Source organism: Saccharomyces eubayanus, chromosome XIII, assembly GCF_001298625.1.
Source record: "Saccharomyces eubayanus strain FM1318 chromosome XIII, whole genome shotgun sequence".
Taxonomy (NCBI): Eukaryota; Fungi; Ascomycota; class Saccharomycetes; order Saccharomycetales; family Saccharomycetaceae; genus Saccharomyces; species Saccharomyces eubayanus.
This window is the reverse complement of record NC_030972.1, coordinates 528724-551555: the sequence shown is the minus strand read 5'-3', so window position 1 is coordinate 551555 and position 22832 is coordinate 528724. Positions and strand designations below refer to the sequence as shown.

At 40.1% G+C, this 22832-nt stretch overlaps 12 protein-coding genes across 12 annotated transcripts; 4 read left to right on the top strand and 8 right to left on the bottom strand.

Moving 5' to 3' along the window:
• Positions 1-533: 533 nt before the first annotated feature.
• Positions 534-1103, top strand: IMP1 (endopeptidase catalytic subunit IMP1; the record flags this gene model as incomplete). Its single annotated transcript, XM_018367267.1, has 1 exon — positions 534-1103. The coding sequence occupies one exon, from the start codon at positions 534-536 to the stop codon at positions 1101-1103; it is 570 nt and encodes a 189-aa protein (XP_018220201.1).
• A 71-nt stretch (positions 1104-1174) lies between these two features.
• On the bottom strand, positions 1175-2035 carry SWP1 (dolichyl-diphosphooligosaccharide-protein glycotransferase; the record flags this gene model as incomplete). The annotated part of the gene is made up of 1 exon (XM_018367266.1): positions 1175-2035. One exon carries the CDS (start codon positions 2033-2035, stop codon positions 1175-1177), a length of 861 nt encoding a protein of 286 aa, XP_018220200.1.
• Positions 2036-2208: 173 nt separating this feature from the next.
• Positions 2209-2664, bottom strand: DI49_4233 (OSW5-like protein; the record flags this gene model as incomplete). Its single annotated transcript, XM_018367265.1, has 1 exon — positions 2209-2664. The coding sequence occupies one exon, from the start codon at positions 2662-2664 to the stop codon at positions 2209-2211; it is 456 nt and encodes a 151-aa protein (XP_018220199.1).
• A 539-nt stretch (positions 2665-3203) lies between these two features.
• DI49_4232 (uncharacterized protein) lies at positions 3204-3848 on the bottom strand (the record flags this gene model as incomplete). Its single annotated transcript, XM_018367264.1, has 1 exon — positions 3204-3848. One exon carries the CDS (start codon positions 3846-3848, stop codon positions 3204-3206), a length of 645 nt encoding a protein of 214 aa, XP_018220198.1.
• Positions 3849-4507: 659 nt separating this feature from the next.
• Positions 4508-5551, top strand: TIF34 (translation initiation factor eIF3 subunit i; the record flags this gene model as incomplete). The annotated part of the gene is made up of 1 exon (XM_018367263.1): positions 4508-5551. The coding sequence occupies one exon, from the start codon at positions 4508-4510 to the stop codon at positions 5549-5551; it is 1044 nt and encodes a 347-aa protein (XP_018220197.1).
• Positions 5552-6546: 995 nt separating this feature from the next.
• NDE1 (NADH-ubiquinone reductase (H(+)-translocating) NDE1) lies at positions 6547-8229 on the top strand (the record flags this gene model as incomplete). The annotated part of the gene is made up of 1 exon (XM_018367262.1): positions 6547-8229. The coding sequence occupies one exon, from the start codon at positions 6547-6549 to the stop codon at positions 8227-8229; it is 1683 nt and encodes a 560-aa protein (XP_018220196.1).
• A 469-nt stretch (positions 8230-8698) lies between these two features.
• Positions 8699-9706, bottom strand: FDO1 (Fdo1p; the record flags this gene model as incomplete). Its single annotated transcript, XM_018367261.1, has 1 exon — positions 8699-9706. One exon carries the CDS (start codon positions 9704-9706, stop codon positions 8699-8701), a length of 1008 nt encoding a protein of 335 aa, XP_018220195.1.
• Positions 9707-13880: 4174 nt separating this feature from the next.
• On the bottom strand, positions 13881-15344 carry SIP5 (Sip5p; the record flags this gene model as incomplete). Its single annotated transcript, XM_018367260.1, has 1 exon — positions 13881-15344. One exon carries the CDS (start codon positions 15342-15344, stop codon positions 13881-13883), a length of 1464 nt encoding a protein of 487 aa, XP_018220194.1.
• A 563-nt stretch (positions 15345-15907) lies between these two features.
• RIM11 (serine/threonine protein kinase RIM11) lies at positions 15908-17020 on the bottom strand (the record flags this gene model as incomplete). Its single annotated transcript, XM_018367259.1, has 1 exon — positions 15908-17020. One exon carries the CDS (start codon positions 17018-17020, stop codon positions 15908-15910), a length of 1113 nt encoding a protein of 370 aa, XP_018220193.1.
• Positions 17021-17415: 395 nt separating this feature from the next.
• On the bottom strand, positions 17416-17991 carry CIN4 (Arf family GTPase CIN4; the record flags this gene model as incomplete). The annotated part of the gene is made up of 1 exon (XM_018367258.1): positions 17416-17991. The coding sequence occupies one exon, from the start codon at positions 17989-17991 to the stop codon at positions 17416-17418; it is 576 nt and encodes a 191-aa protein (XP_018220192.1).
• Positions 17992-18189: 198 nt separating this feature from the next.
• PSO2 (DNA cross-link repair protein PSO2) lies at positions 18190-20193 on the top strand (the record flags this gene model as incomplete). Its single annotated transcript, XM_018367257.1, has 1 exon — positions 18190-20193. One exon carries the CDS (start codon positions 18190-18192, stop codon positions 20191-20193), a length of 2004 nt encoding a protein of 667 aa, XP_018220191.1.
• A 78-nt stretch (positions 20194-20271) lies between these two features.
• On the bottom strand, positions 20272-21984 carry GAT2 (Gat2p; the record flags this gene model as incomplete). Its single annotated transcript, XM_018367256.1, has 1 exon — positions 20272-21984. One exon carries the CDS (start codon positions 21982-21984, stop codon positions 20272-20274), a length of 1713 nt encoding a protein of 570 aa, XP_018220190.1.
• Between the last annotated feature and the right edge of the window lie 848 nt (positions 21985-22832).

Genomic DNA, 22832 nt, shown 5'->3' with positions numbered 1-22832 from the left:
TAATCATTTGAGCCTGGACGGTAATATATGAAATTGAAATCAGATCAGAATCTTTCCTCTTCTTTTTAAAAAGGTTCATATTATATTACCTGCTCATTTTTACCCTTAAGGCTGGGCCACCGGGATTTATGAAAAGGGTCCAGATATGGTAATAATCTGCGGCAACGCAGCAGGAAGAAGGGAAAATGAACTTCCGTGCATTAGTTTTATGTATGGGTAGCTTTTATATTAACATATTTTGATTTATTGGGCCATTTTAAACAGATTCGTGGTTTCAAGATACAAACAGGTCGAGTTGGCCTACTGTATTTTTGCTTTTGAGTTTAACCCAGACTATTACAGCCTTTCTTTCAGGTATTTTTTTCTTTGAAGCGTGAAAGAATAAAGTAGGTACACGATATATTGAGCAGCTCAAACATTTCTCTGGGGGGAAAAAGATGAACTCAGTGAAAAGTCTTCAACATATTTTCTAGGGAAAACAAAGTTCGTTAAGCAAATATTTCAAGCATCGAAGCGGCTATAGAACATTGGCTATGACTGTTGGTGCACTGCCTATTTGGTCAAAGACTTTCTCTTATGCAATTAGATCATTATGCCTGCTGCATATAATACACACGTATGCGTACGAGTTTACTGAGACAAGGGGAGAGTCTATGCTGCCAACGCTATCAGCCACGAATGATTATGTGCATGTCCTGAAGCATTTCCAAAACGGCAAAGGCATAAAGATGGGGGATTGTGTAGTGGCGTTGAAGCCCACCGACCCTAATCATAGAATATGTAAGAGGATTACCGGCATGCCTGGTGACATGGTGCTCGTCGACCCCAGCACCAAAGTAAATCATATCGGGGATGTGTTGGTTGATGAAGAGAGGTTTAGTACTTATATTAAAGTACCCGAGGGCCATGTTTGGGTAACAGGAGATAATCTTTCTCATTCATTAGACTCAAGAACGTACAACGCATTACCCATGGGTTTGATCATGGGGAAGATTGTGGCGGCTAATAATTTTGATAAGCCATTCTGGGATTCAAGACGCAATATTTGGGGGTTTAAATGGATCAACAACGCCTTCGTGGATGCAAGTGGTGAGAGCAATTGATTTGTTTCGAAATCTATCTTTTTATACGTAAGTAACTATTTATATAAATCATTTCAGGTTCGAGTAAAGGGTTAGATTGTTTGACCAAAATATCTCAGAAATTTGGTAGACGCCAACAAGCCTGGGGCGCCCAAGTACAAAGAGGAAAATAAGGTTTCGAAAATGCTTGTACCCAAATAATATCTGGCGAAGATAATTTCAAACCCAATGATAGTCGCGACGAAACCTAAGAAATACAGGACATTGGCGCCAGTGGGGATATTATCAAATGCAGCAGCGCAAGAATTCACCCAGGTGACGAGCAACGACAAAATAGTGAAGAAGATAATCACAACGAAAATTCGGGCTATTGGCTTGGCAACTCTTTTTGGCTCAGTGTGGAAGACGTGACGAATTTCAGGTTGAATGTCGAACTTGCCAGCGAGAGATAGATCAGAATGATCGAATTCAAAATCCAAGTCCAGCTGGAAAACCCTCCGGAACAAATTATCTTTTGGTTTGGCTGTAGAGGATGCTAAGATCAAAGTTGCCTGTATTGGCTCCAGTGACTTGAAAGCTTGTTGTAACAAGGCAGAATCTAACGTGGCTAGATCTATCTTGTACTTGTACATGGACAACTTACCGTTATTCTTGATTTCAGGTTCAAAAACCATTTCTAGGTTGTTATCAGGTAGGCCAACCAATAGGGAGTTTTGGAAAGGCTTGTCGCTGGAGTCAATGGCGAAATTTACTTCAATGACTTCATTAGCGTTATCTACTGTGATTGATGTTGGAGCGACATCGTCCTTTCCGAGCCCGGGGCTGATTTTACCAATCATCATGCTATTCTTGCCCTTAGTAGTGGGGAATGAAATATGAACATCTTGAGCCACGTAAGCGAGGGCAAAGGTTATGCACGCCACGAAAACCACAAGCTGTTTGAAAAATTGCATCTCCTCTATTTCTTTTTTGGTTTATGCGTAGTGTGCCGCAGAATTAAAAGACCAGTGAAGCTAGGATATATATTTATGAAGCTCGAATGTAGAAGGAACTAAGTATATTTTATAAGGATATTATGATTATTGACCTGCTAAACTTGCGAAAAATGTTTTTTTTTGGCCTAAACTCAAGACAGCTGGAACCTGTTACCCGCTTTTTTAGCGGTGGTCTCTAAAGAACGAGCAATGGCGCTTTGAGCGCTAACGGGTTCAAAGATGACATCTTCTTCAGTGACGAACTTTGAGGGACGTGCTGTTTGTCTCAGTGGGCTTGGAATCGTTGGATTGCTTACTGGCCTTAGTGTTGCTGGTAGCTCTTGTGGTTCTTGTGGCTCTTGTGGTTGTGTGGGTTGTGTTTGTGAAGCCATTCTATCTAGTACTTTTTTCAAGAAGGCATCTGCTCGAATGTATACAAGTTGCGCCATTTTGAAACTCATATTGCTGCAGAAGCCAAACGATACCACACCGATAGCAAATACAAATGATATGCCTAGTAAGGGAATTATGAACAATGAGGAGAAAAACCCGATCACTACAAATAGTAGTAAGTAGACGAAAAAGAAAAATGTAGCGACGGAAACCATGATCAATAAGAGGAAGGAGCACGGGATAATAAGTCCGACAGCAAATGAGACCTTGAATGCTGTTAAGTAAGGATTTTCTTGGAAACGGAAGTAGAGATGTTTGAGTGTCCGCTGAACTTTTTGGGTAAGGATTTCGCGAAGGGTACGGAAGTTGTTCTTTGATAGGGATATCCTGATGGTAAAGCTATTGTGTTGTCCAAAAGTATTGCTTAAATCAAGTTAGTACAAATATACGAACCAATTCCGAATCTGGATGCCAGTAAGCGAACATAGAAAGAGTGCGAGAGTCTACAAAGAAATTGTGTCTTTTCTCATAATTGTTGTGGTCTTTATCCTTAAAAAAATCAATTAACCCGCTTGGTTTAACGGGTTAAAAAAAGAGCGAAGAGGACAAAAAAGAACCAAAATAGCAGAATTAGCCGCGCTGAGGACGAAAACTACGAGAAAGGACAAACTCTCGACGCAGTTCCGGTTTCTGATTCTATGCCGCTCTTGGCAGTTCCATGGGAAATGATTTGGATAAAAGGCGAAAGTTGATGTTAGTAAAGTGAAGATTCGGCTCCGGGAGAGTATTGACAGTTGACATACCTCATATAGTTTCCCACATTGGGAAACCAGTAATTTATATAAATGACGATGATCCAAAAGACCTCATACACGCCGTTTTTTAAAGCTTGGAATTTTTCTATCAAATATAAGCTCAAACTATAGAAAAATTGCTTGGTTTTCTCGATGAAGGCTTGGAAATAGGTTGATACGGAAGACGCAGATGGGGACGACATTGTGGTTAGTGTGCCACGTAAGTCTTCTTCATCTTCTTCCTGTACTAGGCCACTTGTAAAGGCGTAGCTCAATAGCAGTTTTTGGACCTCAGTTTCGGAGACGGGACCTGAGTCTTTTGTCACAGACTCGAGTTTCATAGTCTCTTCGTCTTCGCTGTTTTCATGTTCATTTATAGGCTCTAATTGTTGCAATCCTTGCTTTCTCAGGTGGTTCAATTCCTTGGCTGGCATGAGATTTTCGAGGTGCTCGACCGGTGGCGCTTCGGTGCCTACGTTCAGATCGATGCTGCTTTCATGCAGTTCCTCTGCGGCAAGTAAATACGTTGCATTATTCTCTTGAGCAACGCTCGTGCGCAAAAGAGTCTTTTTCTTGTTGCTTCTTCTACGACTTCTGACTGCCATGAAAATACTTGAATGCTTTAGGGTGCTCCTGTTTTAGTCTGTTCTTGAAAAGTAGATATACTTGGTGAGTTCGTTGCCGGTTTTTTTTTCTATTTATTGTAGCCCGATTTTGCTTCTTTTGTTTTTCCTCTCGTTTTTTTTTATGATATTACCTATAGAGGAGATATCTCCAATAATGAGACCATATATTATGGAGTAAGCAAGGAGAAACGTGCAAGTCAATCAAAAGTGTGCTCGACTATGTAAAATAGGAGCTGGCATGTACGCAAGTTGCTGAAGTAAGTAAGCTTAAAAAGGAACCTTTTTTTTTATAATCACCTTCATCCTCTGCAACTACGCTAGACGATGTGTAAGCACCCAATCGGGGGGTGTATGTATATACTCCTTCATAAGTATCTACGTATAGATGGACGCATGAGCATGTATCATCTGCGATTGTATAGTGTGTTTCTAGTCGACTATAGCCGCTGGCACGTAAACAATAACGTTGTTACCCTGTGTTTAACGATATTTTTTTTGGTTTTTTTCTGCCTGCTGAAAAATTTCGAATAGTCGAAACGGAACAGAAAATTTTTGCAATTAAGTGCTGATGAACAGTATGAAAGGTACCTACGCAAGCTAGCCGAAAAAATACCAAGGGAGAAAGACAGTAACTGAATATGAAGGCTATTAAATTGACAGGTCACGAACGTCCATTAACCCAGGTCAAATTCAATAAGGAAGGTGATTTACTATTTTCATGTTCGAAAGATAGTTCAGCCAGTGTTTGGTACTCGCTAAACGGTGAGAGATTGGGTACTTTGGATGGCCATACCGGTACTATCTGGTCTATCGATGTCGACCGCTTCACCAAGTACTGTGTTACAGGGAGTGCTGATTATAGTATTAAATTATGGGATGTATCTACTGGTCAAAGTATTGCCACATGGAAATCGCCTGTTCCTGTGAAGAGAGTAGAATTTTCCCCATGCGGTAACTTCTTCCTGGCTATTTTGGACAACGTCATGAAAAACCCAGGTTCCATTAACATATACGAAATCGAAAGGGACTCCACCACTCATGAAATGACAAAGGTCTCTGAAGAACCAATCCATAAGATCACCACCCATGAAGGCTTGGACGCTGCCACCGTGGCAGGATGGTCCACTGAGGGCAAGTACATCATTGCGGGTCACAAAGATGGTAAGGTCAGTAAATACGATGTGACTAACAACTACGAATACGTGGATTCCATCGACTTGCACGAAAAGTCCATCAGTGACATGCAATTCTCCCCCGACTTAACATATTTCATCACATCATCCAGAGACACCAGCTCGTTCTTGGTCGACGTGTCCACCCTACAAGTCCTGAAGAAATACGAAACGGATTGTCCATTAAACACCGCTGTCATCACACCACTGAAGGAATTTATCATTCTCGGCGGTGGTCAAGAAGCCAAGGATGTCACCACCACCGGCGCCAACGAAGGTAAGTTCGAAGCCAGATTCTACCACAAGATCTTCGAAGAAGAGATCGGCAGAGTGCAAGGCCATTTCGGTCCCTTGAACACCGTCGCAGTCAGTCCACAGGGCACAAGTTACGCCTCCGGTGGGGAAGATGGGTTCATACGTCTACATCACTTCGAAAAATCGTACTTCGATTTCAAATACGATGTAGAGAAGGCTGCCGAGGCCAAGGAACACATGCAAGAAGCTAATTGATGTTGATGTTGATGTTGATGTATAGTAACTATATATGTGTATATATATAAAAATCTAAACTGTGGTTGGTTTTCGCTACCCTGCTCTGCCCTGCTCTGCCCTGCTCTGATCCGCCCTCGTATACTGTGATCCGTGGTCCGTGATCCATGACACCCGCCGTACCAAGGCATGTGGAGAAGCACGAGCCTTTTCGTCTTCTTACCTAATGCCGTCCGTCCCCTCTCCTTGAAACAATCTTCCGGATGATCTTCGTCTATGTGGTTTCCGGGCGTAAACCGGGCCTGACCCGTTTGCGCACTCGCCGTCACCCCCATCGCACGCAATGCCGAGACTCGGCGATCGAGCACGGCACTACGGAAAAAAAAACCGCTCTCAACTTTACCCCGCCTCTCACAGGGGGGGCCCTAGCTAGTTGTTCCAGCCGATAAAAGTTGCGGCGGCCCGTCGATCGCATCCTTTTGAGGCAAAAACGAAGACGACAGGGATCTTCTCCACGAAACTCGAGATGCCCTGTGGCCCTGGCCTCAGTAGTTTTTAGCAGGCATCGCCATCCGGATGGTTATACATGCTTCGGCATCGAGAGAGGGAGAGAGAGGTTTCGGGTACATGCATATACTAGAAGTACTCCTTGCGTTTCTTTTCCGCCGTCTTGAAGCTTGTGTTGTTCCTGTTTCGCTCTCCCCTCATGGGTGTATTTAAAAGGCGTTGTGTTATATAAGACAACGCTCATTGGCCTGTTCTCGTATTTGCATTTTTACACTTTTGTGCTATTGGTGGCCAAAACTATAAGTGTGTCGATAGTTTTTATTTCGTTATTCCTTTTTGCATGTTTGGTATTTAGACTAAATATATACGCAGGTACTATTTCTTATTATATATTCTGGTAAACCAATTAAAGAGATAAAAAAGAAAAAAAATTCTACACCAATATTCTTCATTCAGCATTTAAAATTATTGACAGATTAGCACTAATTACACTTTAACGAATATTAAGAATGATTAGGCAATCATTAATGAAAACCGTTTGGGCTAACTCCTCTAGGTTTAGTCTACATGGCAAGTCGGGCCTTGTCGCCTGCACCAAAAGCAGATCCTTTAGCAGTGCTAGGAATTTGCTACAGGACAAAAAAGTTATTCTGCAAAAAGTTGCACCCACTACCAGTGTGGTTGCGAAGCAGTCCTTTTTCAGAAGGTCAGGAAAGTTCACTTTGAAGTTGCTGTTGTATTCAGCCTTGGCTGGTACCGCCTACGTCTCCTATTCGCTTTATAGAGAGGCCAATCCCTCCGCACAAATTCCTCAGTCGGACACTTTCCCCAATGGGTCCAAGAGGAAGACATTGATCATCCTGGGCTCCGGCTGGGGATCTGTGTCTCTTTTAAAAAACCTGGACACCTCTTTGTATAATGTCATTGTTGTTTCGCCAAGAAACTATTTCCTTTTCACTCCGTTATTGCCATCTACCCCAGTGGGTACCATTGAATTGAAATCCATCGTCGAGCCCGTCAGAACCATCGCTAGAAGATCTCATGGTGAAGTCCATTATTACGAAGCCGAGGCTTACGACGTTGACCCTGAAAAGAAAACAATCAAAGTCAAATCTTCTGCGAAGAACAACGACTACGATTTGGATTTGAAATACGATTATTTAGTTGTCGGCGTGGGTGCTCAACCAAACACTTTTGGTACCCCAGGTGTTTACGAATATTCTTCCTTTTTGAAGGAAATCTCCGATGCTCAAGAAATTAGAGTAAAAATCATGTCTAGTATTGAAAAAGCCGCCTCTTTGTCTCCAAACGATCCTGAGAGATCAAGATTATTGAGCTTTGTTGTCGTTGGTGGTGGCCCCACCGGCGTTGAATTTGCCGCTGAACTAAGAGATTACGTTGACCAAGATTTGAAAAAGTGGATGCCCGAATTGAGTAAAGAAATCAAAGTCACTTTGGTGGAAGCTTTGCCAAATATTTTAAACATGTTCGATAAGTATCTTGTTGATTATGCCCAAGATTTGTTCAAGCAGGAAAAAATTGACTTGAAGTTGAAAACAATGGTTAAGAAAGTCGATGCTACCACTATAACCGCCAAGACTGGTGAAAATGACGTTGAAAGTATTCCATATGGTGTCTTAGTTTGGGCTACCGGTAATGCTCCAAGAGAAGTCGCTACGAACCTAATGTCCAAACTGGAGGAACAAGATTCCAGACGTGGGTTACTAATAGACAAAAAACTACATCTATTGGGTGCTCAAGACTCTATTTTCGCCATCGGTGATTGTACATTCCACCCCGGTTTATTTCCTACTGCTCAAGTCGCCCATCAAGAGGGTGAATACTTAGCTCAATGTTTCAAGAAGACTTACAAAATCGACCAATTAAACTGGAAAATAGCCAATACTAACGACGATTCAGAAGCCGCTAGATTGAAGAATCAAATAATTAAAATCGACTCCCAAATTGAAGACTTCAAATATAACCACAAGGGTGCCTTGGCCTACATTGGTTCAGATAAAGCCATCGCTGATCTTGCTGTTGGTGAAGCCAAATACAGATTGGCTGGTTCATTCACTTTCTTATTCTGGAAGTCCTCTTATTTAGCAATGTGTTTGTCCTTTAGAAATAGAATCCTTGTCGCTATGGATTGGGCTAAAGTTTATTTCTTGGGTAGAGATTCATCTGTCTGATAGAAATAGATAGAAAAAGGGCTTTATTTTTAGATGAGCAATTTTTGTTTTATTTCATTCATGTTTTCTTTGTGACGTTTAGTATTATTTTTTGTTTGTTTGTTTGTTTGTTTGTGTTGTGTTGTCTCCACTATTATTTCTCTTTTATTAGTACCTTTGCAAATGCTTTATTCTTTTTCTCTAATGCACTTATAATCTGTTCTATATACGTAATAATGATTTATTATTTTGTTGTCATATGCTGATATTTTGTATTGCTTCTCAAAAAGCTAAAAATTAAAAAAAAAAGTAAAGAGAAAGTAGAAAGTGAATGAAAGCATAAAACGTCAATGAGTGAACCAATAATATTTTGGGTAGATGAACATATATAATGTAGTATTAATAATATTGACTAGTATAGATAAAAAAAGGGCATATATGTCGCCCCCCCACCAATCCTCGTTATAAAAAACCCTCTCCGCCCTATGTATCAGTTAATATCCTTTATAGTACCATCAATGGTACTGAAACTTTTCATCTTAGGCAATCGAAGAGTCTTATTTTCATGAGAATCCTGAACCAGCCCAACTTTAATACTTGGCCGATTGTGTACGATAGTTTTCCTCGCCTCAGGGCTGCACGTAATTTCCAATTCCGTAGTGTTACAATCATTACTTATACTTCCTGCTGCTAGTTGTAAAATCGTTTGATTTCCAGAATCATCATCGATTTCGTCTTTCAAGACATGTGTGGCCAATATTCCTAAAGTGTTTAACATATCCGGTTTCATTTCTTGTGGCGTGGTTGTGACTGAGGGCGTTTTCTTTATCGAGCTACTAAAACTATCTATTTGCGATGTGTCTGATATAGCATGTTGATTGAGGACCTTAGCTAGGTTGTTTAGCTTCTTGTTTTTCTCAATGATTTTCTGTTTGTATTTGACAATTTTATTGTCTCGCTTTCGTAATTGATCTTTCAGGCTTTTATGTTCTAATAGGAATTGGCACTTCATTCTTTCAAATTGTTGTTTCTGAAGATTATCTTCCACTTCATGCCTTGATTGCAGGTTATTCTCATTCGAAGCAAGAATCATATTTTTGAACTTTAATTGTTGTATTTGGTTGATAGCTTGATTTATGTGCGAAACTAATGACTGTAAAACGTTCAACATGTTTTCCTCAACATACGTGGAATCCTCTAATCCAGAATGTACGTCGACTCCTTTTTTTAAGCCATTTTTGTTTGCTTGAAGAAGACCCGAATCGTCTTGTTCACGAGGCTCATTATCAATACTTAGTGTCTCTTGCGAAGACGCAGACTGTGAATGCTCGTCTTCTCTTGGACTCATCAACCCGATATTATTCAAGTGTTGGATTAGCTTCGAAGCTTTCTGAATAACGACCTGTACATCACTGCCACTGTTTTCCGAAGACACCATTTTTTCCGACCAGGAAGCCAGTTGAATCGGTTTGTCTCCGCCAAGCTTATTTTCTTTCATGCCTCTATTCTTTTGTTGATATTGTTTTTGTTAAATAAATAAAAAAGCTAGCAGCCTCTTACAAGCGATCTTATTTAGTATCGGTGCACTTGCAAATATTACACACAGCCTATTTTCAAGGTTTCAAACTGTAATTTTTACGTCTTTGACTGCGCAAACAGTACACGATAATAATGTCTACATAATATTAGTCGTCATAAACAACTCGATTTCGCGTCAAGAAATTTCGATTGTTGACATTTGGCCGTTTTTGGCCGTTTTTGACGTGTACCGAACCTTCTTGTGGGGTGCATGGGTTCATATCAAATGGCAGAATATCATTGACGTGCACGGCAAATACACTTGCAAAGATTATATAGAAACCGAGATATAATTTTTACGTAAATTAAAGGTTGTTGTGTTTATTGATGGTATACAATTATAAGAAAATGAAAAGAGTAAAAATATAGTCCCCACAATTTCCTAACGGTAAGATTTTTGGAATCTGGAACGAGCACCCTTACCACCGAATTTCTTTGGTTCTGGTCTTCTAGAATCAGCAATCAACAAGGTTCTGTCGTAAGAAGTGAAAGCCTTCTTCAATTCGTTCTTGGATTGTTCATCGACATACTTTTGGTGGTAAGCAACCAAACCTTTAGCAATGGCTTGTCTGATGGCGTAAACTTGGGAAACATGACCACCACCGGTAACTCTAACTCTGATATCGATGTTGGAGAATTTGTCCAAACCGACCAACAACAATGGTTCGTAAACCTTGAATCTTAAGATTTCTGGTTCAACCAAAGTGATTGGAGAACCGTTAACCTTGATCAAACCCTTACCAGTCTTGACGTGGGCAACAGCAGTAGCTGATTTCTTCTTACCAAAAGTCTAAATAAAAAGGAAAGCGATAATTCATAAAGCGATTTAACGTTAGTAATCAATTTCTCCAGATAAAAGAAAAAACGCGATATTCGTGTAATTCATATTCCTGAAAATTTTGAAGAGTAAAAATAAAATGGAACAAGCACTGAATCCTGTAGTCTTTGTATTATTCCCATGAAACCTATCGAAAATATATCAAATCGAGCTCTCAGAAAGCGAAGTATTCGTTCTCCATTAAAATCGATGATTTAGATATTGTTGCATTGTTAAACTTATTATTGTCTTCTACAGAATCATTTCTGTCCTGCACAGTCGTGTTACCTACACGGTTCCGTCAGGTAATTCAGCAAAATCTGGCAAAAGTGATCTCTCCACAATTGGCTATCACAGATTTGGCTCGTAACAAAGACAGTTCTTCATATAGACCGGGCCAACATACGTATTCATCATTATCATCAGTTGAAGTTAATTGCTTGTGATATCTCTATTCTGCCCTTTATCTTATTCCATTTCTTACGCAATCAAAATTTATTCTCTAAATGAACTGCTAACATACTTGAACACTTGGGACAGCTGACATCTTGGGATTATTCTCTATGTATTGGTTTTCCTACCTTTAATTGTAAGTTTTTTCTGACTATGATTTATTAATACCAGACTCTATTTTATGTATATCCTTCCCCTCTCCGTTGTTGGAACAATGAGCCTAGTTTGCGGTAAGAACCGTGGTAGTTTGCACTCTAAGCGGTAACTCTGGGAAAAGCCTGGCAAGCGCGTTCTACCAGACTGAAAGGAAAGCGTCATTTCCATTCTAGGCGCCCTTTAAAGTTCTTGAAAAAAAACTGAACCGTCTCTTTTTCAGGGTGTTAGCCTGCACTGAATGGGTGGAAAAATGTACAGATGCTTTATGCTGACACCGTCGGCATAGTAAAGAGTATATCTTTTCCGGCCAATAACATCCGTACACTAACACCCATACATTGTAATGCCTATTTTTTTTCTACTAGAGTTACGATTATCAATTATTCGAGCCTATATTTTTCAGAGGATAATGCTCCGTCTAGCCCGCTCTTTTGTTTCATCCATCCAACCTCACTGGAGGGACTTTCTCCCTGGCTCATGGTTCCTAGGTAGACTCTTTCCGGTCAAACCAGGCATCGCTGGACAGGATTACCTACCTGCCGCGAGCCACGGTTGGCCGCCCATTGGGAAGTTACTTTCTTGCTTACTATGTAATTAGAGGTACTTGAAGTTGGACTCATTATTACCTATAAACAAAATAAATTCGGACAAGTAAAGCAGAAATCAAGTAACAATGGGTATGTAGAACTGAAAATATAAACAGAGGTTAAATCGAACACGGAATGACTGAATGAACGCATGAATTAGTGGTCCTAGGGCGAGTATAAAGCAGTACTGAGAAATTGACAATAGAAATATGAAATAGCTGAAGTCCAATCCTTTTGAAGCAGTTCAGAAAAAAGTATACTTAAAATCAGTTTCGACACGAGAATACCATTTGTTAGCCGCTTTCTCATTAGAAGGATCATTGCATTAAAACGATGTCCAATCTGAGAAAGGAATAATTATTCAAATCATCTAAAATGAGAAAGTGATAACGTAGGAAACATTTTGTCATCTTAAGATTCGTGTATATCAAAGATTGTAAGATAAAGTTTACTAACAGATTATATTACTATAACAGCTATCTCCAAGAATTTACCAATTTTGAAGAACCACTTCAGAAAGCACTGGCAAGAACGTGTCAAGGTTCACTTTGACCAAGCTGGTAAGAAGGTTTCTAGACGTAATGCCAGAGCTACCAGAGCTGCCAAGATTGCTCCAAGACCTTTGGATTTGTTGAGACCTGTTGTTAGAGCTCCAACTGTTAAGTACAACAGAAAGGTTAGAGCTGGTAGAGGTTTCACCTTGGCTGAAGTCAAGGCCGCTGGTTTAACTGCTGCTTACGCCAGAACCATTGGTATTGCCGTTGACCACAGACGTCAAAACAGAAACCAAGAAATTTTCGACGCTAACGTTCAAAGATTAAAGGAATACCAATCCAAGATCATTGTTTTCCCAAGAAACGGTAAGGCCCCAGAAGCTGAACAAGTTTTGTCTGCTGCTGCCACTTTCCCAATTGCTCAACCAACTTCCGATGTTGAAGCCAGAGCTGTCCAAGACAACGGCGAATCTGCTTACAGAACTTTGAGATTAGCCAGATCTGAAAAGAGATTTAGAGGTATCAGAGAAAAGAGAACTAGAGAAAAGGCTGAAGCTGAAGCTGAAAAGAAGAAATAGATTAAACGAGTTTGATAAATATATTTCATCTTTTTTCAATGTCTTTATATCTGGTATAATTTATGTACACTGTATAATGGGAAGCCATCACTCATAACAAAATATTCTGTTATCACTAGAGTACGTGTCTTGGTAGCCAAGGGGCGTTCAAGTTGATGCAACTGTTTTGACGTATAAAATTTCGTGAATAAAGAGAAAATGTTTTATTATTGTAGTTAAATGTGTGCACGTATATACGCTCTATTTGCTTTAGCAGTCAAGACAGATACCATTAGCAGGTTCCTTCTTGGCTTCTTCTTCCTCTTCAGCATTGGTTGTACTGGTTAAGCTACTGGAAGTCACTGAAGGGGGCATCAGCAGGGGAAGCCAGCGTTGAAGCTAAGAAATCATCCCTTCAATTATTGACCATTAAAGCTTCCCCAAAAATATCGGCAAGGGCATCCCTGACTAGAATGCCGGTGACAAATATTACAGTTGGGAACTGTCGAAAAGGAACTTGAATTTAGAGTTTACCAAGATTAACGCGGCACAAACTCTATGGCCAATACACAATTATACTAGCAAAATGATTGGCTAAAGCTGCATGCGGACAACTAGGTAGAGTATAACTCTTTGTAGATTGCTTTGCTATAAAGGCTGATTATATATTATAAAACAGCTCGATATGTATTTGCGAATTCTTCGACTTTTTACCCTGTTTGCAGGGAGGAAAGAGGAATACGAAAGATTATGATTTACTGACGCATACAAAACATACTATAACTTTCTACGAACTCATGGTAAAATAATAAATTAATGCAAAGTGCCTCCATGTCCTACAAACTTAATTGTCGATGATGTTTCTAAGTTGTGTCATAATAATATCCCTCGAAACTAGAAAAAAAAAACAAAAAAAAACAACATTTGGATAGAGAAGCTAGTGCAGACATTGCATTGACAGTACAACAAAAACACATAATGGAACCGTTTCTAACTAACTGTTTCTTCAACACGTGACGTAAACATATTTCTATGGTCGTAAAATAGATTTATTCTTTGACTTTTTTTGGTTATCTTGGTCTTCGAGACTTAATCTGATAGCCTCTCTGACCATTTGGTCTTCGATTTCATTTATTGTCGGTTCAGGTGATCTTGAATTTGATGTACTTTCTTCTTGAATAGGCGTTCCACTAGGACCCGTACTTCTTCTTGAACTATGATTTGGATCAATCAGTCTATTGCTTATATGTATGGCAGTAGCGTTGGCGGACCTTCTTACCAGTCTAGACCTTTCCTTATTTAGTCTAGTTTCCCAACTTGGACGAATAGTATCTGAAGTGATCACCGAAGAAGGCAACTGGTTGGCGTTCGTTTTCTCTGTATTGGAGGCCATATACACGTAAGTATCAGGGGATATACCACCGAGTCCAGTTTTACGATTTGTGGGAGGCTGATAAGTGATGCTAAAATCGGCAGTTGCACAATAAGGACAATTTGCTGGTTCGGAAGTTAGAAGATTAGGGTCCTTTTCACTGTCATTTGTTGGTGGATTAGTAGGGTCTACTTCATCATGAGGGAAATGAGGTTCAGCTCTCTTGATTTGCACGAAACATTCGGTACAAATAGGTTGTTGACAGCATTTAGAGTAGTTGAAGGGTTCAGGGAAATAAAGAAAACAAATCGGACATTCTGATCCATTTTTGTAAAGCGTATACTTTAAATCATCTGAGGGCAGATGATAATTTGTTTTCAGACAGCTACTATTGCCATCACCAACGCTATTAGTATTATCGCCAAGCTGTCTCAACTCTAACTTTTTCTCTAGAAACGACTCATTTTCGTTTTCTTGCCATAGAATTCTTTTTTTATATAACCTTGCTCTAAAAATTTTCGCATGCATTCTCCTCTGTTCCTTTTTGGACAAAGATTTATCTATTAGATCATTATATGTAGGCTTCCTCAAATTACCTATCGGTACATCTTCAAACTCTTCCAATTTTTCATCAAACGTATCGTGTAATGGCAATCCGTCAACTATCTTTATTAACTCGTCTCTAGTCCAACTTTCATCGAAATCCTGTAGGGGAGTGTAAAAGGGTGCTAATTTTCTTTTGGTTATTAAGTCTTTAATAACGGTCGTGTCATAGTCTAATTTTTCAAAAGAATAGCAACCAAATGGGGCTAAAAATCCACCGTCCACGGTTTCATTACACCTTACGACCAATTGCTTGGCGTGTGCTTCTTTAGCTAGCTCCTTTTCTCGTGATGTCTTTCTTCTACTAGTACCAGATATATTTGAGCTAGCTCTTGAACGGGTATTGTTGCCACTCAAAATGTTATTGACCAAAGACGTTGTGTGTCTTGTCCTAGCCCGGGAAGACATCTCATCGTCATATTGTTTGTCGGTACTGAGCGATGTAACGTTATTCGATGAATTCGGTCTAGAATCATTATAGCCGTCTTCTTGATCAAGTTTCCCTGGTACGTTACCCATGACTGGTTAGGTATCCTGGGATTTGTATTATACTTGGTGATGTATTTGTTGCTGTATGGGCTCGAGGTTGAAAATGCACCCACTCCATCAGATTGGTGATGGACCTTTAATTGCCCCTTTATATTCTAAAAACCTCTTCAGCCCGTTTAAATTTGTGTACTACCCGGATGAAATGAATAAAGTGTCATCAAAAAATGAAGTATAGTAAGAAATACGAATATACTCACGTTAACATTAGCATTGATATTATCAAAGGTACACAAATGAATATACAGAAGGTGAGAGGGCGTTGGCATGACATCGTTACTATCAGTTGTACTTTTTTATTTTTTTCAATTTTTTTCTTTCTTTTCGATTTGTTTCATTTTACATATTCAATTATATTAGTAAGTCAATAATAATGATAATGATAAAAAAAACGATAATAATAATAACAATAATAATAATAATAATAATAAAAAGGAGAAGGTTCAAAATGAGAATAAGAAGAAAAAAAAAAAATTCTGTTTCTTCCTATTTTTCTTACTTCATTATTTTGCTAAAATGTTTCGCCTGGTATTGCTTTATTTGGACTTGGGGAAGAGTTTTCTTTTTACGGAAGATAACTCATCAGGCGATAAATGACCTAGTTCAATATGTTCATCAAATTCCAGTAATTTTAAATCGGTAGTTATTTGGTCAATTTTACCATCATCAAGTTTAAGTTCATCAAAATATGGGCTACATAAACATTGCAAAGCATTGAATCTTTCCGAAGGATCGTATTTTAAAACGTTAGTCAAAAATTCCACTGTTTGATCGTCCTCTTTCTTAAAAACACGCGACAATGGTATTGGTTTAATTTGAGGGAACTTATGTTCCATGTAGTTTGGGTTCATAGAGCATATTTCTTGCTTTGATGGGGTGCCTAAGATTTTAATAATTTCCACTAATTGATCAATCCCGCTTTCACCCGGGAACATTGGTTGGCCTAGCAACAATTCCGCCATCACGCACCCAGAAGACCATATATCGATTTGGTTGGTATAGTTGGTGGCGCCAAAAATTAGTTCCGGTGCTCTGTAATACCGTGAACAAATATAAGAAACGTTGGGTTCCGTAGGTTTCAACTGCTTTGCACTGCCAAAATCACACAGTTTTAAAGACCAGGTTTCAGGGTCTACTAACAGATTTTGCGGCTTAATATCTCTATGACAAACGTTAGCAAAATGATGTAAATAGTTCAGCGACTTGAATAATTGGAACATGTAGTATTTTATTTCTAATCTTGACATCGGCGTACGTTGATGGACGAAATGGCGTAATCTTTGATACAGGGATTGCGGCATGTACTCCAAAATCAAGTTCAAATAAATCTCATCTTGGGAATCTCTCTCATAGAAAAAGTACTTTAAATCTATTATATTAGTATGGCTAAGCATCTTCATTATTTCTAGTTCTCTATTCTTGAACCGTTTATCTTGTAAGACTTTTTTAATGGCAACCTTTTCACTTGTCTCTTGAATAATAGTTGCAAATACCACGCCAAACGAACCATGCCCTACTACCTCTGTAGTGGGAAAAGATATCTGCACCGGATCGTTCGGATCTATCGTTGGCGGGGGGTGGGCGTAGTAAACCTGTTTAGACACTATGTTACCGCTGAGATTCGGAGGATTGCTACTTTGAATGTTCATTCTGCGTGTGCCCTAGCGTTTCTTAATCTTATTGCTGATGTGTAGTGTAATGCTATGCCTAGATCTTGCTTTGTAAAGTATGAATCAAATGTCGGTGGTTGACAACTATGGAAAAAAAGTGTCAAAAATGCAATGCGATAGAAAGAAAAGAGAAGGATAAAATACAATTGCAGTGACCGATTGGCTATGATGGGTGACCGTGCTACCGCTCCTTGTCTCGTGTAGAAACTCAATGGACCCGTGTTCTGTAGCCCGTAAGCCTGCAGAACCCCTTGGTACTATTATTATCTGGAGTGGGTAAAAGCCACGAATGGGCGGCCGCCGGGTAATGCGTAGCCACACTATAAATATAGACATAAATTAAAGTTTCTACATATTATTGGCATGTTCGATGTTTATTGGGCAAAGCGGGAGAATTCTACCAACCGGCCTTGCAGGTCGTCGAGGCCCTCGCCGGTGATCCCGCTACATTGGACAAGAGCTAGTCGGATGTCTGGCTTGAACAGACACTTCAGCACGCTCTCCACCAATCTGGATCTTCGGCCGAGTTCGGTCTTGTTCTCCACTAGGTCAATCTTGTTTAGTGCGATAATGACTGCACAGTCGTATCCTATTCGGCTTTCGTCTCTATTAACCAGTTCCCTCAACTCTTGCATGGTTTCATCAAACCGCACCAAAAGGCTTATATCTATACACCATATCATCACTTGCGTCTTGTCGAAGTAGTTATCCCAAAACGGCCTCAATGTCCGTTGTCCGCCAATGTCCCACAACGACACCATAACGTCCCTTATCATCAGACTATGTATCTGAAATCCGACAGTGGGTGTTATACCGTTAGTACTCTGCTCGTTTTCGGGCAACAATTTGTTTACTATCGTTGACTTCCCTGAATTGTCGAGTCCCAAGATCAAGCACCGAATCTCTCTGTCCTTAAGTTTCTGCTTCCTAATAATACTCAACAACCCCATATATCCTTACCGCCCCTCTTCTTTGGTTTTTACTCCTTGTGCATATGCATATAAATAAGCGATGTCTTTTTAGATTTTGCCATGGAAACGGACTGAAAATAAGTTATAGTATAGCAGTTTTAGCGATAGTCAAATGCCCAGAAGAAAATATAAGTGGAAGCAGCAAACACGATAATAGTAAGACTAATTTGGCCAGGCATGCCAAGAAGGTCTATAGTACAGATAAAGAGGTCCGAGGTAAAACGAAAGCGAAGTGGCGTTGATTATACTGCAAATAATAAGACCCATCATAAGACACATCATGAAAATACACATGCGTCCACCAAAAGGCAAAGGACTTTGACTGAATTCAACATTCCAACTTCCTCGAACTTGCCCGTTCGTTCGAGTTCACGTTCGTCTCCAAGGGTCGGTCATTCCGCGTCTAATACAAGTATAGAGCCGATAGTTATTGATGATAACGATCAAAACAGTACTTGTTCTGACAGCACTGAGAAAGTTGAAATTGTCTTATTCACAGATGAGGAAGAGAATCTGGTAGAGCTGGACGATGAAAAAATAAAACCCGAGATAGACCGTCAAGCAAGGGATGGAACAGAAGACCGAATAAGAGTAGAAATCGAGGAGCACATAAATGTTGAAATCTCTACAAATGTGATTAGATGTCCTATTTGCTGTTTGAATCTTTCTCACCTAGAGCTGTACGAGAGAGAGACACACTGCGAAATGTGCGTAGGAAGTGCACGTAGTAACCAGGGATCACCCAAAAGGAATGTTAAGATTCCGATCCCTAAACCGTCATCTGCCATAAAACCAAAAAAGGACTCAACTCCATTAAAGAGACCAGTCAGGGTTAAACCTAGTTTACCAAGCTTCAAAATAATCAAGTTCAGCAACGATCACAAAGTAGTCGTTGATGGTTTCAACTATAAAGCTGACGAAACTATCTCTCAATACTTCTTATCACATTTCCATGCCGACCACTACATGGGTCTTAAAAAATCATGGAACAATCCGGATGAGAATCCAATCAAAAAGACTCTTTACTGTTCTAAGATCACAGCAATTTTAGTAAACTTAAAATTTAAAATTCCCATGGACGAGATCCAAATCTTACCAATTAACAAACGATTTTGGATAACGGACACAATCTCCGTTATTCCATTAGACGCTAATCATTGCCCTGGTGCCACAATAATGCTTTTCCAAGAGTTCCCTGCAAAATTTCATGATAAGCCTATCAGACAAGTTTTGCATACGGGGGATTTCCGAAGCAATGCTCAAATGATTAAGACAGTTCAGGAGTGGTTAATCGAGACGGCTAATGACACAATCGATCAAGTTTATTTAGATACAACGTATCTTACTATGGGCTACAATTTTCCTCCACAGCAGTCTGTATGCAACACCGTTGCACAATTCACTTTGCAACTTCTGAAGCAAGGTAAAAACAAGACGTTCGGTGATTCACAAAGGAACTTGTTCCATTTCAGAAAAAAAATGTCACTAACATCTCAACGACACAAATTTTTGTTTCTTGTGGGTACATACACCATTGGGAAAGAGAAATTAGCCATCAGAATTTGTGAATTACTGAACACGAAATTATTTGTGATGCCAAGCTCGGTTAAATTTCAAATGATGCAAATCGTTTTGCAAAACAACGAAAACGAGAGCGACAAATGGGACGAAAATTTACTCACTGGCGACATGAGCGAATCGTTTGTTCACTTGGTACCCATTAGAGTGCTGAAGAGTCAAGAAACAATTGAAGCGTACTTGAAAAGTTTGAAGGAGTTGGATGCCAACTGCTTAAAGGACGTCGATGACGTGGTTGGGTTTATACCGACGGGATGGAGTCATAACTTTGGCCTAAAATACCAGCAAAATAATGATAATGATAATGAAATGGATGGTAATACCGAATATTGTTTGGAGTTAATGAAGCATGAAGGAGATGACGGGAAGGAGTTTGAGATATCCAGTATATTAAGGCAGTACAAAAAATACAACAAGTTCCAAGTCTTCAATGTGCCGTATTCCGAGCACAGTAGTTTTGATGACTTGGTGAAATTTGGCTGTAAGTTGAATTGGTCCGAGATGATACCTACTGTGAACTTACATAATTTATGGAAAGTGAAATATATGACAAATTGGTTTAAATGCTGGGAAAACATACGAAAGATGCGGGCGGCTAAATGAAAAAAATGAAACAACTAAAATTGCGGTGAAATATGTGTTGCGATATACGTATGTAGGCATAAATATAAATGTATGTTACTATTGTAATATTGTATTATATTCAGAATCTAACGTTTGGTCCTTATCCATATCATGGATGAATCTGTTTGGAATGGTGATGAAATCAGGAATTCTACGATCGTTGGCTAAATCAATGGCTCTTCTGTACCTTAGTAGTAAATTGCTGCTTTTCGAACCAAATTTCTTGGTAACCTTTCTGTAAAATAGCCCGCACGCATTACAAAGGGTTCTTGTACCGTATGGTCCTTTTCTCCATTCTGGAGTTTCAGTTTCTCCACAGTGGAAACAGAATTCGATTATTTTTTTGGGGCTGGTTTCCTTTTCATGGTTATTAGTTGCGGGGGCAGCGTTTGGAGTCACAGCGGCGGCAGTGCCGGAGTTGTTTATGAAATGAGTAGAGGTAGTGAGCGTTGGCTGCCTTTGAATAGCTCTTGGTCTACCTCTGTTGTTCTTCTTCTTTGTGATTTTGCTAGACGTAGTATTGTTTTTCAACTGTGTTTGCACGGTGGGAGACAAGGTAGTACTCGGTATGTAGGTAATCGAATTGAAGGGAGATGATGATAAGTTACTTTTTGCGTCACTTGGTTCGTCCAGTCTTGGAACCTGTAGCTTCTGGAGGGGCACTGAACCGGCAGAGGGAGAAGGCGAGGATGACGAGGCGGAGAGAAAGGTGTGACGATGGTATAATGGATGATGGGTAGTTGTTAGCTTTGTATCTGAATCTGAAGCATGTCTTTTATTGACATATGTGGTTGTGGGATGTTGGGTGGATATAGATTTAGTTAGTTCCTGTAGGGAAGGTAGTTTTATCTTATTAGATGGTGATGTAGAGTTAGAGTTTTCGGGTATCTGTTGTTGTTGTTGTTGTTGTTGTTGCTGCTGCTGTTGTTGTTGTTGCTGCTGCTGCTGCTGCTGCTGCTGCTGTCTATCATTGAGCAAGCCAGTCAAACGGTTTTCAATAGTAGCGATGTGATTCTGAAGAGAATAGTAATTCTGTATGGCGATGTTCTGCTTAAAATGGGAAGAACTCGACAGATACTTCAGTTTTGTCAGTTCGTCAATGGTGGATTGGATATTTGAATCGCTGGGAGTGGTTGTGAGTTCATTGTTTTCGAAATTCTTGGAAAATGAAGCCATCTTGTTTAGCTCGTGATGGTAACGCTCGTTGATGTTGTCCAGCAACTCATTTTCATTCGAGCCTACAGGGTTATCGTTGCTATTATTAGTGTTGTTATAGGTGGGTATTTGTTGAAAATGAATATTATGAGGAATAGAGACACGCATTTGAGGACGAATATTATTTGGTTGATAATGAGAAATGTTGGGTGCCATATGAGGGTCCGGTATAATACTAAGCAACCGCTGAGGAGCAGAAGGAAATTGGTTTGTATTTCTATAAAGAGAGCTATTGGGCACCGGAATGCCAGTAACAGGAAGAGTAGGGTTGTTATTATTATTGATGTTATTAGTGGGAGTCGTCGTACTCGTAGTGTTATCGTTATTATCGGGATGATGGTAATAATACGCGTAGTTATTTATGTTATCACTGCTACGCGTGCTGTGAATATTATAGTGCTGCATCGGTAACGCGGGATTTACAGCTACTCCCGCTTGCAGAGGATCTACCCGCGGAGCAGACTGGTCAAGCACGAGTTGCGTGGGAGCGTACTGAAACCTGGGCAGCTGTTGTAATTGCGGTTGAGGGAAGGGGTAAACATTAGGAGCCTGCATTTTTGTTCGACAAGAGACGTTGTACACAGGTTATAGAAGCCCAGTCGTGAGAGGAAGAGCAGAACACAGTATGAGCTAGTAAGTTAAAAAATTGGTTACTTTGAATGTAACAAAAAAAAAATACCAAATGACAAAATAAACCGAGACCGTAAACCCAAAAATTAACAGGAGAACCACCGAAAAGAAACAAAACAAACAAAAGCTGAAAATCCCGTTTCCATATATACCTGGTCATACAAAAACAAAAACTTAAAAAACCATCTAGTTTATACAGAAAGAAACCGAGGGGAGGAAAAGATAACCGAATATCCCAAATTTAAAACCAAACGCATTCGTAATTAAGCAGGTTTAGGAAATTTGGTGATAAACTTTAAATTTTTAAATATCCGTTGAGTTTTAGCTTTAAACAGTTCCGCGCCGGGGGCCGGCGCAGGGAAAATCAGCGAGAATCGGAAAAACCACCCGCGTCGGCAGCTTCGGTTGGAGCAATGAGTGAGTGAGCACCAAACACCGTGCGAAAACTCTATCTGAGATAACGACGTGTGCGGGAGAATGTGAAACCGCGTTGACGATGTGAAGTCAACGGTCTCGCACCTTCGCCGCCGCTCTGCAGGGCAGCACAGCTCGCACAGCACGTACGCACGCGATCATGCGTCTGGTCTGGACCGAATTGGGCGGCCAGCAACGTAGCCATGGTATGTGCCGTAGCAGAGCGCACGGGCGGTGCGCAGCGCGCGCAGCGCGCGTACCAGTGACGTGGCCATGACTCAACAAAAACAGGCAGACGGAAAAACCTGCTGCGGTGCCTGCTCTTGCGCTTCTTTTATTTCCGCTTTAGTTGTTTGTTT